General features: G+C 34.6%; 1 protein-coding gene across 1 annotated transcript; it reads left to right on the top strand.

Moving 5' to 3' along the window:
• The first annotated feature begins 1,538 nt into the window (after window positions 1–1,538).
• On the top strand, window positions 1,539–10,703 carry LOC127848435 (uncharacterized). The gene is made up of 6 exons (XM_052380898.1): window positions 1,539–1,691; window positions 5,009–5,129; window positions 5,870–6,381; window positions 6,648–6,684; window positions 7,061–7,135; window positions 9,126–10,703. Exons 1-6 carry the CDS (start codon window positions 1,629–1,631, stop codon window positions 10,445–10,447), a joined length of 2,130 nt encoding a protein of 709 aa, XP_052236858.1. The 5' UTR covers window positions 1,539–1,628; the 3' UTR covers window positions 10,448–10,703.
• The last annotated feature ends 2,851 nt before the right edge of the window (window positions 10,704–13,554 follow it).

The raw sequence follows: 13,554 nt of genomic DNA, 5'->3' as shown, positions 1-13,554 counted from the left end.
ACTGAGAGGACTTGTGCCGCAATATGCAAGTGTCACAAACTGAGAGGACTCGTGCGGCGATATGCAAGTGTCACAAACTGAGAGGACTTGTGCCGCGATATGCAAGTGTCACAAACTGAGAGGACTTGTGCCGCGATATGCCAGTGTCACAAACTGAGAGGACTTGTGCGGCGATATGCAAGTGTCACAAACTGAGAGGACTTGTGCCGCGATATGCAAGTGTCACAAACTGAGAGGACTTGTGCCGCGATATGCCAGTGTCACAAACAAAAGGTCAAGGAAAACCTCTTGCATATAGATTAACTAAATGAATTATATTCTTGACAACCCGAACATACTCAGACTTTTGGGAAAAGAATAAAATATTTTTCTGTGCAGACGAATTGTCAGTTTTCGAAATTAGACAGGGCTACATGAAAAACAAGCTTAATGACTTAACATTGTATAAATCGTGCGATTTGGTACAGGAGGTCTGAAGAAACCGTCAATTATTTAGAATGGTTCAATAACTGTTAAAAAACTGTTGAGATATTCGGTTTTCACCAATTGGTTACGACGTGTTGCATGTCCCTACCGCAAAAGTCAAGGACAAATTTAAATGTCACTGTTTATTTTTTTTTGCATAATTCAACTTTTCCAGGCTTTAATTTCGATGTTGTATTGGTAACACGCCTCATCCTGTTGAGAGGACTTGTGCCGCGATATGCCAGTGTCACAAACTGAGAGGACTTGTGCCGCGATATGCAAGTGTCACAAACTGAGAGGACTTGTGCCGCGATATGCAAGTGTCACAAACTGAGAGGACTTGTGCCGCGAAATGCAAGTGTCACAAACTGAGAGGACTTGTGCGGCGATATGCCAGTGTCACAAACAAAAGTTTACGGTCATACTCTTGCATAAGGATTAACTTAATGAATTATATTCTTTACAAGCCGAATAAACTTTGACCTTTGTGAAAAAACTAACTTATTTTTCTGTGCAGACGAAAGGTCAGTTTTCGAAACTAGACAGTGTCCAATGAAAAACAAGCTTAATGACTTAACATTGCATAAATCGTGCGATTTGGACAGGAGGTCTGAAGTAAAAGTCAATAATTTAGAATGGTTTAACTGCCAAGTTTAAGTGCACCCATTCACTCGCAATCTGATTCTTTGCACCGTATACCCACCCGAATGTACTTTCATGAAATATATGTCGAGTATCGCCGGAATGCAAGCGGTAGTATATATGTTAAATTATTAGACGATAAGTTAACATAAATGGCACATTCCCACGCTTGTGATGGGTTATTTTCCAACAGCTTATATTTCTATATGTTTACAGTATTATGGTTAAGTTCAACTTATCCAAACTTTATATAAATGATACTTTTAATAGTTAACGCGTATATATACTGATTTTAATAATGCATCATCCTCCCATCTCTAAGGAATATATAACAACACATAAAAACAAAATAAAAACCATGCTTTAAATATTGCCTTAGCAGGGAAGATAATGACACACTACCTGGCTCTGTGATTTAAGCTCTACTCGCTTTATGAACGCGTCTCTGCCTTAAGATACGCGGTTAACGAAGTGATTTATATAAAGTTCACAACCACCTTTTAAATTTTGCGTATTTAAGTATGGTGATATTTTGTGTTTTGGATATTGTTGTACTTTTTTTGATGATTGGAGAAGTGTACTCAGTAAGTACATTTAAATTCGCTTAAATTTTTTATGTATGGGCACGTTCATGGTGTCATCTGCTATCTACATACATTGTGGACCTACTTCTATATATAGCTAACTTAGTAATAATAACTCATAACATATTGAGACCAGTTTTTAATTAATTCAACATTTTATGTTAGTTTTGACATGCTGTGAATGTAGCTACAAACTATGTATAGCAACGCATTTAATATAATGTAAGAATTATGATATGAACACGACCATGCACGTCTCTGTGCTAAAACCATATTATTGTTTTTAAATAACTCTGTCAACAGTGTTTTGCAATAATATAAATGTATGTTATCTGGCGTGGATGTGTGTATTCTTTGTAGATAAATGATGGTATACACTGTCCTTTTAACTGCAGTTTTGTAGAATAACATAATATTTTTGTTGGCTCTTTGGCGACGAAGAAATTACTATTTTACTGATTTTACAATAAACAACTTAAGAACTGTAACAATGGTTCGCAATGCAATAACCAAACACGTATTTCACTTTAGATTTAAAGTATGTTTAGTCAATTGAAGTTATCAGATTATATACACCTTTGGTATACGCCAGGATTCAAATCGATGGTTATTTGCCAATAATGTATTCAAGATCATAATTGTTACTCAATTAACGTTTTTAAAGGCATTGTTCAAGAGTTTGTGTCAAATGTCGCATATTGCTCACGATTATACGATTAACTGCTTCACATATTTTGAATCGTGTTGTTTGGTCCATGAAGTTGACAATGATGTAGAAAGTACCGTCATGTACATCCATAAAGCAAGATGTGAGAAATCAAAATGTTGTTCGTTAACATCAACCAGTCCGTACCTGAGTTGTGTTCGAGATTGGGTTTTTGATCTTTTCCTGAATTTCCACATTCGATCATAATAGTTAAAATAACGTTTACACATTCAAAATGCATACATATTTTGACTTTTTAAATATTTAAAATCCTTAGTAATGTGTAAAAAAACTCGTGTAAAACAATAATCGAGAACATGTTTGTCTGACCTATACGTTCCTATACTATATTTTGTAGATGCTAGTCGTACAAAAACGGTTGTTTTTTTACCTTTAAGCATTTCAAAGTTACAAGTTTGTATAAAAATCAGTTTAAAGGCGATAGTCTGTGTGCTTACCTCGTAAAAACACTTTAAAGATGTACGTCTGTAAAAACTTTTAATGGTGTATGTTTGTTATTAACGTTCAAGTGTCTGTGTCCGTAAATACCTGTGTCTATTGTGTATCTGTACATTCCTTTTAAGATCTGTGTCTATATTGTGTTTGTGCATACCTTTAAGATCTGTGTTTATTCTGTGTTTGTACATACCTTTTAAGAACTGTGTCTATACTGTGTCTGTACACACGTTAAATTCAGTGACGACAACATCTTATTTTAAGTTGGTGTCTTGGATATTAAACATGGTAATTTTACTTTTGTAAATGTGTAGAAGAATAAATACTGACTTATAAAGTATATTAAGCAAAACCATTCAGCTAGATTAATTCTTCACAACTACACGCGCCTGATATTATCTTACAGTTTTATTTAGCTTAGATTTGGGATTTACACTACCATAAGCATAGAGAAGGTGCGGATAATAGAAAATCAAAATGTCGTTTAACAAATCTTCAACCTAAATTAAACTTAAGTGAACTATCATCTATATATCTTTACACCCACAAGCAATGTGTGCTCGCACAGACATCTTAGATTACAACATATCTATATATATGTTCTATCAGCGGATGAGATCTGATTTCCGACCACTGAAAAGGTTTGAAATATCTGTCATTGTAAAGAGCGATACAATTGACCGAATACACAGTGCTATGAAAGAAAATGGGCCGAATATAATACCCGATGATTGTTGGATGTTTTAAAACGTAATGTATGACATGACTCGACATTATACGACATGACGATACACATTCAAATGCACAATACATTATAAAATGCAAACAAAAGCGAAAAAAATAAAATAAAATGCAAAATACAATTAAATATAACACAACAATAAAATGAAACATTTCAAATAACAACACAAAACTAAACAACATAATTAAATACAAAACAATAAGATTGTTGAAGTGTGTAGCCCATCATACACAATATGTTGAAAAGTACAAAAAAGTTATATATAAAGTTAAATGTTTCACTTTCAAATCCATATTGATTCTCAAAATGCAATTTGTTACAAATATAGTTCTAATGCCAATGTCAATGTCCAACATATTTGTCTAATACTTGTTAAAAAGAAAGTCTCGTAGTCTTACATAAATCATTTAACAAAACATTTTAATATGACATTTATTTAATATTTTATTATTCATGATATCCTGATGTTCACTGTTATTGATGCCTGATTCAAAGTTTAATATCATATTTGGTGCGCGGTCTTATTTATAACATTTATGTTTTTTTAATTTTTAGCTTTTATTTAAGGAAAAAAAAACATAACGTATCGACAGAACTTGAGAAATGTAGAAATTCATCCAAAAGGCAAAATCATAAGAAGATAAGACGAGTATATTTGTTCTTTCTAGAAAATGTTATTGTTTGACAACGGGTTTCTGTCTTTTTTCTAAATGTTAAACTTAATATATATCTTGAAGAGTATCCGAATCAAGTTGTATCTCCAGTCATGTCCCCTGTTTTAATAAGATTTCTGTCCCGATACGAGTTTCAATACTTTTGAACCAGTCAGTCTACCTGTAACACTCCACTACCCGTGTTTTTCAATAACTATACTAATTATAAGTCTCACATTTCAGTGGTATCACTCTTGTATCTCGAAAAGCTTGTCATTGTTCAAGACGAACGTTTTGTTTGCATAATTACGAATCCTTTTGTAACATGTATGACCCATACTAGCTCTGTAAATACTGCTTTAACTTGCACACAACTGTATAGAATTTAGGATAGCTATGCTCTTAAGATGCTGTTTGAATAAGACTACATGACACAATAGCAGACGGTTGTGAGGCAATCCATAAAAGGAAATCGATTTTTACGGGGTGTTGTTAGCGGTAAATAAAGCGAACAGAATGCGGACCCTACATACAATTTAAATCATTAATGTACACTCAAGAGGCCTATCATTTCAATTGCTATATTCGGGAACCATAATAGTTGAGGAAATGTTAGTATATCTTTTATAAATTATGAATCGGCGAGATTTACATATGAAGCATTTTGCATAAAACAACACGCACGCTAACCGCTGTTCATAATTATATTTACATAATATTTGCCATATTAAACTATTTGACCAACATGTACTTACTCCAGATCGATGCCAGCACGCCGTTCTGCAACCAATCGACAGAGACTCAGCCGAACCCATGCTGCATCTGTCCGGCAAACACATCATGTCACCTCACCTGTCCGATGGAGTGGAAGAAAATCAGAGGTAGGGTTTAACCCTTTACGACTAAGATACGTATTTAACCCTTTACAACTTAGATCCGTATTTTGACGCATTTGTATTCCTTTAGAAAGTTAAATTTAATTAATTAATTAAAGACCTTTCTTACCAGATTCGAGTTTTAAAGGCTTCATTTCCAACCCTTAGATACTTATGAGCAGTAAGCAGCATAAAACATGACCAGAATGCGAGTTACCCGCAGGCTGTTCTGGTTGCATGCTGGTTGCAAAAGCCATTTTCACTTTGCTTCTGATGTGGAAAGGGTTTAGGTCGCATGTCATAGCATATAATTAAATGCTTTTGTCGTCGAAAGCTATTTATTTAAGATCGATGAATTTGAAAGCATAAGGCATATTTAAACTTGTATCGAGTCTGTTTCCTATGTAAAGCCAATGTTATACTAGTATATTTGGAAAGAATCGTGTGGACGCTTCCAGTGTGGTATCAAAATTTGAACCTCCCGGGAGTTTTCAACCCAACCTCCGTGTGCAACACCATAGTACGGTCGCTTTTTATCCACACCAAAGTGTGTATTATCTCTTTGATAAACTCCAAAGTGCGTTCGCTTTTTGATCACCACAACGTGCGAACGTTGCAGTTGTTCCTTTAAAAAGTGAGGCATATTGGTGTTTTCAAAGCTATAACCGTCCTTAAAATAAACTTTCAACAAAAATGTGGCTATTCTTGTTTATTTATGGGTAAATTATCGTATTGTTGTTTTGCAGGAAATGAAGTCCAATGTCCGTATCAAAATATAAACCCCGACAAATTATATACAAGTATTGACTATGATTATGATGATTATTACACGGGCATGAATCCGGATGACAACGAAAGTTCGCTGACGCCAAACGGTACCTTCACACTGGATAACAACACTTATTTCGTATATTGCGTGGCGGAATGCCCTGTCCGCACATTTTACGAGCACCGGGATTTGAAGTGCCATCCGTGCGACCCTTCCTGCAAGGCGTGTGACGGACCGAACGCTACTGAGTGCACTGCATGTGAGTTCGAAACCGATGATGGCTGCATGAAAGAATGTCCGCAAGGGTGGGAACCTATACCGGGCCGGAAAGGACCACGGCGGGGGACGGTGTGCAAAATACGAATTAATATCAACGACGGGAGACCAAAACTGATTGAAATTTTAGGCTATGTTGCAGGAGCAGTTGCTGCTTTGATCGTCGTCATACTTGTGTGTTGCGTCTGCTATAGATGCAGAACAGGCAACTGTGTATGTGTAAGATTAAAGAAAAAATATGTTAACCGCACATAAAAATACATACCTAATTAGTTAAAAATTAAACGTATTAGTTACTTAGCATAAAACTATTTATTCACATTACATTAGATAACAAGTGACACTTCCTTCGGTAACAATTTGGTAAAAAGTATTTTGTTTATTTAACAAAAGAAAACTACCACATATACATGGCAAAAATATGTTTTGCAAAATCGATATTCTGACAAATTTTGGATTGTCTGACATTTCCTTTGAAGGTACAAACACAGAATAAGAGGGCTAATCCAAAGAGATGTAAGTAAGCACGTTTAATGTCCTCTTTTACAACAATATGATGTAAATAGATTCGTGCTGTACAGAAAAATCCATGAGTTAGATTTTACGTTTTAGAAAAACTTGTAGGGGGGGGGGGCTGTGTTATGTGGCACTTTTTAATCATCACAAATCTTAAGTATAATTTATTTGACTATTCACTTAAGATAGGATATGCAGGTACAATGTTTTCAAGTGCTACTCTTCCTCACAGATACATAATAATTTTCCTAACTGTTGATGAAAGGGTTGAGATATGACATCACAGTGCTTGTTACTAGCCCGAATTACTTTTTGTCAATTCTCAAGACAGTAAGATTGATTATCAGTGATTTGAAAGTCTCGTGCGTTGTTCCAGATGTCCGAGGAGAAAACGACATTGATGCTGCTGGCTTTACGGACGAAATGAAGCCCTTTACAACAGGAAATACTGGTATAAATTAGGCAAATTCAAATCAAAAGCAATACATTTAATAAAAAATAAAGTCAATATTTTGCAAGTAGAGACCCTCATAACCAAACCTTTTCTTAAAGAGCATCCCATGCCAAACTGATTTCAACAATAAAAAGATAGGTCAGGCGGTATGTAAGACACTCACCACGATTCAATAGTAACTGTTTCACGACCATCTGTTTATCAGCTCCTTTCCAGTTAAGTGTCAGGGTACCATCATGCAGTTTCCAACCTTAAAGCTAAACACTGACTTTGTAATACAATGTTTTCCTACAACACAAACACATAAATACTAAGTAATAAAGTCAACACAAGTGCCCATACAGAAATTGTGTCGTCAAATTTATGCTTTTGATTTATTAGAGAGTAAAACGTTGAACACCAAAATTCCTTAGTATACAGTAACCTAACTTATCTACGTGCTACAATCAATGCACGTTACATCCGAATAACACACCAGTATCAATGTCTGTATAGTCATTATAATTGCACATTCGAATAGCACACACGTATAACATGCATGCTTGCATAGACTGACACATGATGTATTTTAATCGCAAAGGTGTATATGTTCACGTGTAGGCACACACATGAAGCATTCGAATAACTTAGAGGTAAAGTTGCGTTTACTCGTATGTATATGCATGCATATGCCCTATTCAAAAACATGATTGTATACACATGCATATATAGGAATAAATGCAAATGACAGGCACATGCATCAATACGCTTTGGTCGAAACATGACCCATTCAAATAAAGCGCACGCACGTCCAATGGCCTTACCTTATTAATAAGATGATCATTTTTACTGGTATGTTATGGTATGTTATGACTTATTGGATACTGCAGAGGTTCATGTATAATTCAATCGTAGTCTTAGCTTCATTTTTTAAAGCATTTTACTCCATGTTTCCATAAAACGTTTCATAACAGCTGAACTTTTTTCATAAACTGCATGTAATTATTAACACCTTTTCACATAAATGATATTGGATTTTATAATCGATTGGTAAAATGTAGCTTAAAAAGTATGACAGTACCATTGTTCCAAACTGAAGAAAACATCAAATAAGATAAACCTACGATTTGTCAATATGCCTGACTCTGGGCCCTTCATTAAGGGCAGTGCCCCAGATAAGCTGCGTATCTGCGTCTTTCACCCTATTAAAATGTTTAAAAACGATACGAAATACAATATCATGCGTATTGAAAACGCATCAGATTTGACTTTTACGCAAATTCGTCACATTTGATGCGTACGATACAATAGCTTTGATCGAAAATGCTAGCTTTAATCGAAAATGCTTTGCTCATTTTAGGTATTTTCTCTTTGGAATTATTATCGTAATGCGGCAACGCTTTCATTCAGCAAGCATCTGGATGATGGCGCAGGAAAACAGTCAGTTATCCAAACGCTCTGCGGACTAGATTTCATTGTTAAATAAAGCGTTTGAACAAATTATTTACGACGACATACATGCGTTTTAAATCTGACTTAATCCGTCTTTCATTGTGTATGTCTTTGTAAAGCGTCTGTATTTTAAGCTTCTATAAGGATGCGTAATGAAAAGTCTATTATAAGCGGTCGAAAGACGTCCGCGATTGTTGCGCCAAAATATCAATCAATCGCAAATGTTTTCGAATCAAGAAAGAAAAAGCCAATAAGTGCCGACTAATTTGTTTTTCTGTTTAACAATTGATATTATGGACAGTTTCAAGGATTGAATGTGTTATGAAACATTCAGTTAATTAAAGTAAATGATGATAGTTTTATAGTTTTATTGAATCAATACAAGTGTGCAGCTTCAACAGAAGTAAAACGGCAATGATTTTACGATATGCATTTTTATATCTCATTTCACCCTATTTCAATAATGAAATTACCCTATTTTTCAAAATCAATGAGTGAAAACCCTATTTCCCAAAAAATTATCTGAGGCACTGTTAAGGGTTTTTATCTTTTTCAGAGGACGATAACTTTCACCTATACCATGAAATCGAAGACAAGACCACAGAGGTTAAATACGACTATGCGTACGCAGAACGTGAAGGTGACCGGAAGAAACCCACTGAGTCAGAAAAAGGCTGCGAACCAATTGAAGGCGATTTTGAAGACGTAACTCACAACCTACATGTTGATGAAGACATTTATGAGGAAATAGGAGAGCCTAGAACATGTCAAAGCGCAACACCGCGAGCGGGACAAGAGCCTTATTTAACACCCGTTGCTGAATGTGCAGAGATAAATATAGGTAAACAAGAACTAGGTGTATCAAATGCATCCGATATTAGGAATAGCGACAAAGACAGAAAATGTGTTGTAGAAAACCCAATTAATACAGGGATTCTGAATAAAGAACCATTAACTGTCGGCGATGTTTGCAAGACAGCAGCATATCCAAATGAAGATAATTTGGTACCGATTTCTGGAACAGCCAATTCTGCTTCGAGGAGTGGAACGATTGATAACATAAATTCAAACGTCGATATAACACAAATCAAAACTGAACCAACGCGTGAAGGTATCATGGATGATGGCACTGTGTGTGAGTTTTATATAATTGCTACAGATAATAAAGGCGGCCCAACTGATAGTGTAGCAGCAGCGGGTAAAAAATCAGATTCAGCTAAGCAATTGCATTTTCCTATGATTGGTCTTAAACTCGCGTCAAACAAAAATGAGGTGAAACGTGGAAACTTTAAATCGGACGACATTACCGACAGAAAACCAAAACTTAAACCAAAGCCTTTGCCGAAACCTAACATAGAACCGAGGGTGGCCTCAGAAATAAGCGTTAAACCAGCTGTCAAACCAGTATCTGAAACAGAAATAAGAACTGACTTTGATGTTATTCCTAAGCCTAGGCATTTTAAACCCGTTCCTCTTCCAAGAAAGCAAATGACCTCAAGTGATGGTACGGTGCAAGACGATAAACAAATGACAAAGCAATTCCATGGTCAAGGTAAAAAGGCAATACCAAAGGATGTGTCGGATTTTTATAAACACGATATAAAGAAGACTCAATCGTGTAAAACTGAACTTCCAGTTAGACCGAACACTGCGCTGTCGGATGTTTTTGAAGACAAATTTCAGCACACTGGTCATTATACGGACGTGCTAATCATTGATGACTTAAAAGATGCGAGTAAATATAACCGAGAGCATGAAGAACCAAGTTCAGAAATGGATCCATCTGACATTTCTTTGCCAAAAGTAGTCTCTCTTTCCTTCTCAGAAGAGGAAATCAAACAAATTTTAGGTGATACAAACAAAACATTTTTTGAATAGACGCGATAGCAAATTATTATCCGAAACAATTTCAACCACAAACAAATGTGTTAAGCATTTGACTAAGTCACATTTGATTCAACTTTCAAATAGTGATTGTCTTCTTGTTATCATCCATTTTGTATCTGAAGGCCTTGTTTTTTTTCCGTGAAAATACCAGAATATTATTATTTAATCGTTCGTTTCACATGAAAATAATGTGTATATAATTGTTTAATCTTTCGTGTTTTTAGTTTGTTGTTATTAAACATGTTTGCAATCCCTTTATAGCAAAGATGTTTGTTCTAAATTGGTTCAATTTTTTTCTGTTCATAGACGCATATCTGTTTAAAGCATAGCCCATGTATGCGATGCACAATACATTTAAATAGCAACTACCATGTTATTATGTCTACATATATTTTTCGTCTCACATGCTGGAAATAATGCGCCATGTAGTATTCAACCAACATAGTAAATATAAGAATAACTCAATAAGAGAGCTAAGATTGCTATAGACCACTCACTTGTGTCATGGAGCTGGGCTATCTGTAACCCAAAGTTATGATTTTTATAATATTGTTTTAAGGAACACAATCAGATGTCGCATTTGACCTCTGTGGCATATCGAGCTTTGACCGTAAGGGTATGATTTTAACAACAGTGTTTACAAATCATAAAGCTCCTGGGGCGTGGAGAAATTTGATTCGCGAGGGGTGGGGGCATAATTTCAACAACCTTCGTAGAGGACCTCATACAATGTTTATCAAATATCAAACCCCTGACCGTTATGATTTTCAAATCGTCCTTTAAACTCACACTGTTGCCCAACATATGCAGTGGACCGGAACAATTTCAACAAAATTGAAAGAAGGTAACCAATAAACAGTCCTATGTGGTCCTTTTATATTATTCAATGCGGTTGGTTTAGGATGAGCTGTTGTTTCAATGAAAGTTTTATCTCGATCGACGTCGTCTGGCAAACGACGAAGAAAATGCGGTCCTTTAAACTTACCATGTGCACGTATAAGCCAATGCAGATTGGACTCAACAAAGTATACACACAAAGTTTTGATTAATGCGTCGTTTCAATTTTGTTTGTTAAAACACACAAGAAAACTCAACGTTGAAATATAATACTGAAATAAATGGTGTCCTTTCTGTACGTATAATGTCCAATGTCATTTAAATCAAATCAACATTACAATAAAACTGTCGTAATTATCGGTTATCAGTATATTTTTTATAAAATGCTCTTGAAATCGTGATGGGCGATAACAAATATATTTATAAATCACTTAACTGTAGGAAATCGTAGCGAATCTTGCGAGAAATGTTATGATGAAACCCATTAGGGCCTTTTTTCAAAACTTAAAACTGTGTATTTAAGATTTTATGTATAAATCTATTTTTTACTTAAATGTGCGTAATATATAATATATTATAAGCAAAAACTATAACCTCTATATAATTCAGAAAATAGAGGTGTCTATCAAAAACTGAAGTGTTGCTTTATTTGACCTTATGGTCTCAGATATTTTGTTTTAAATCCGACTGCCCAAAGTCGTTTGAACAAGCAGTGAAGAAACCATTTCTAGTTATCTACCGACAATAAAAACAGCATAAAAACTCGACCCAAAAATGATTATACAATATATAGGTTTAAACCAAGCGCAGAGAAAGGAATTTGTTCGATTCAAGGCAAACGCGTTTGAACAAGCCCATAATTTAATGTTTTTGTACACACGAAATAATGTTCAGTAAAATAAACTTTATTTTCTTTAATTAGAACTGATGACCTTTTTTGAATGCTTTTGTTTAATGTCTGTTGACTGGGGATAAGGTTAGTCGATGTGGATTTATTTTCACAATACGATTATAAATCAAAGCGATACGACGTCCACACATCATATCGATGTCCTTTTGTATTGTCAAACTTTATGTTAGTTAAGTTTAATACAGTAAACATCATACAAAACTGTGAGTTTTCTGATCACTAGTGTACGTGCATGTATTCACATTAATGAGTGTGTTATTTTTAATGTAAAGGGTCTCGCATTCATACTTTATATAACATACCAACTTTCTACAAAATACGTCTACTTGATCATTAATTGATCAGGGAATCGCGTTAACCCTAGATCTTACCGTGTAAGTGCTCGATTATTTAAGACTCGAAACCTAACAGGGAAGAAAACTGCACACACAAAAATCCGATCGTAATACAATACCTGTTTTTTTTTTATCTAAATGATTAACTCTCATTGTTTTAGAAGGTATGAACATCGAAAATGATAAATAATAACCAAGAGTGTTTTAGCTTATACACTACCTTTCAGTAATGTATACGTATTCAAAAATGGTGATTATTCCTGTTCTGTGCATTGTTTGTCGGTTTTGGTTTCGCAAAGTTTTTCCGGTGGCCGTTTAATATTTTAATATTTACGATTCCAGAAAATAGTAAAACATGAGATAAAATATGTTTATCCATAGCATTTGTATAACACAACTTTAAAATATTGCAACATAAGACAATACATTATTATTTAAAAAAATTATAATGTTTAAAATTTCAATAAATATAATAATACAGAATTTCTTAAAGCGTATACATTTTTATCATACAATTTATACATTAACGCAGTCCATGGCTTATCCGAGCAAAAAGACCCATTATACGGGTCAATAGTCACTCATACCATTGACAGTTGGAACACTGGCACTGATCTTTGGTTCGTCAGCATGAGAATGGGTGTCAAAATAACAAAAATAATGAAACATATGTGCGTTTGTGAAGGTATAACAAGGAAATCTACCAGAAATCATATGCTGCGGAATTCAGGATGCTGCCCCACTGATATAATGCAGATCAGGGGTCACAAGAATGTACTCAGATTTATTTATTTATTTATTTATTACAGAAAAATACATCTCCAAACACAGAAAATGCACTCAAGTATTTTACTAGGCAATCAAACACCAATTAATCCATCATTTCATCCATCAAGTCTCAAAACACTATGCAAAACCAAAGCATTTCCATTTCGATATTGTATTCATTATTTACTCCAAAAATATAAGTCTTAAATAATTCATAATTGTTTGCTAGCTCATCTTGTATAATTAAT

Source organism: Dreissena polymorpha, chromosome 10 (genome assembly GCF_020536995.1).
Source record: "Dreissena polymorpha isolate Duluth1 chromosome 10, UMN_Dpol_1.0, whole genome shotgun sequence".
NCBI classification, from domain to species: Eukaryota; Metazoa; Mollusca; class Bivalvia; order Myida; family Dreissenidae; genus Dreissena; species Dreissena polymorpha.
This window is presented reverse-complemented; position numbering and strand designations above follow the sequence as displayed.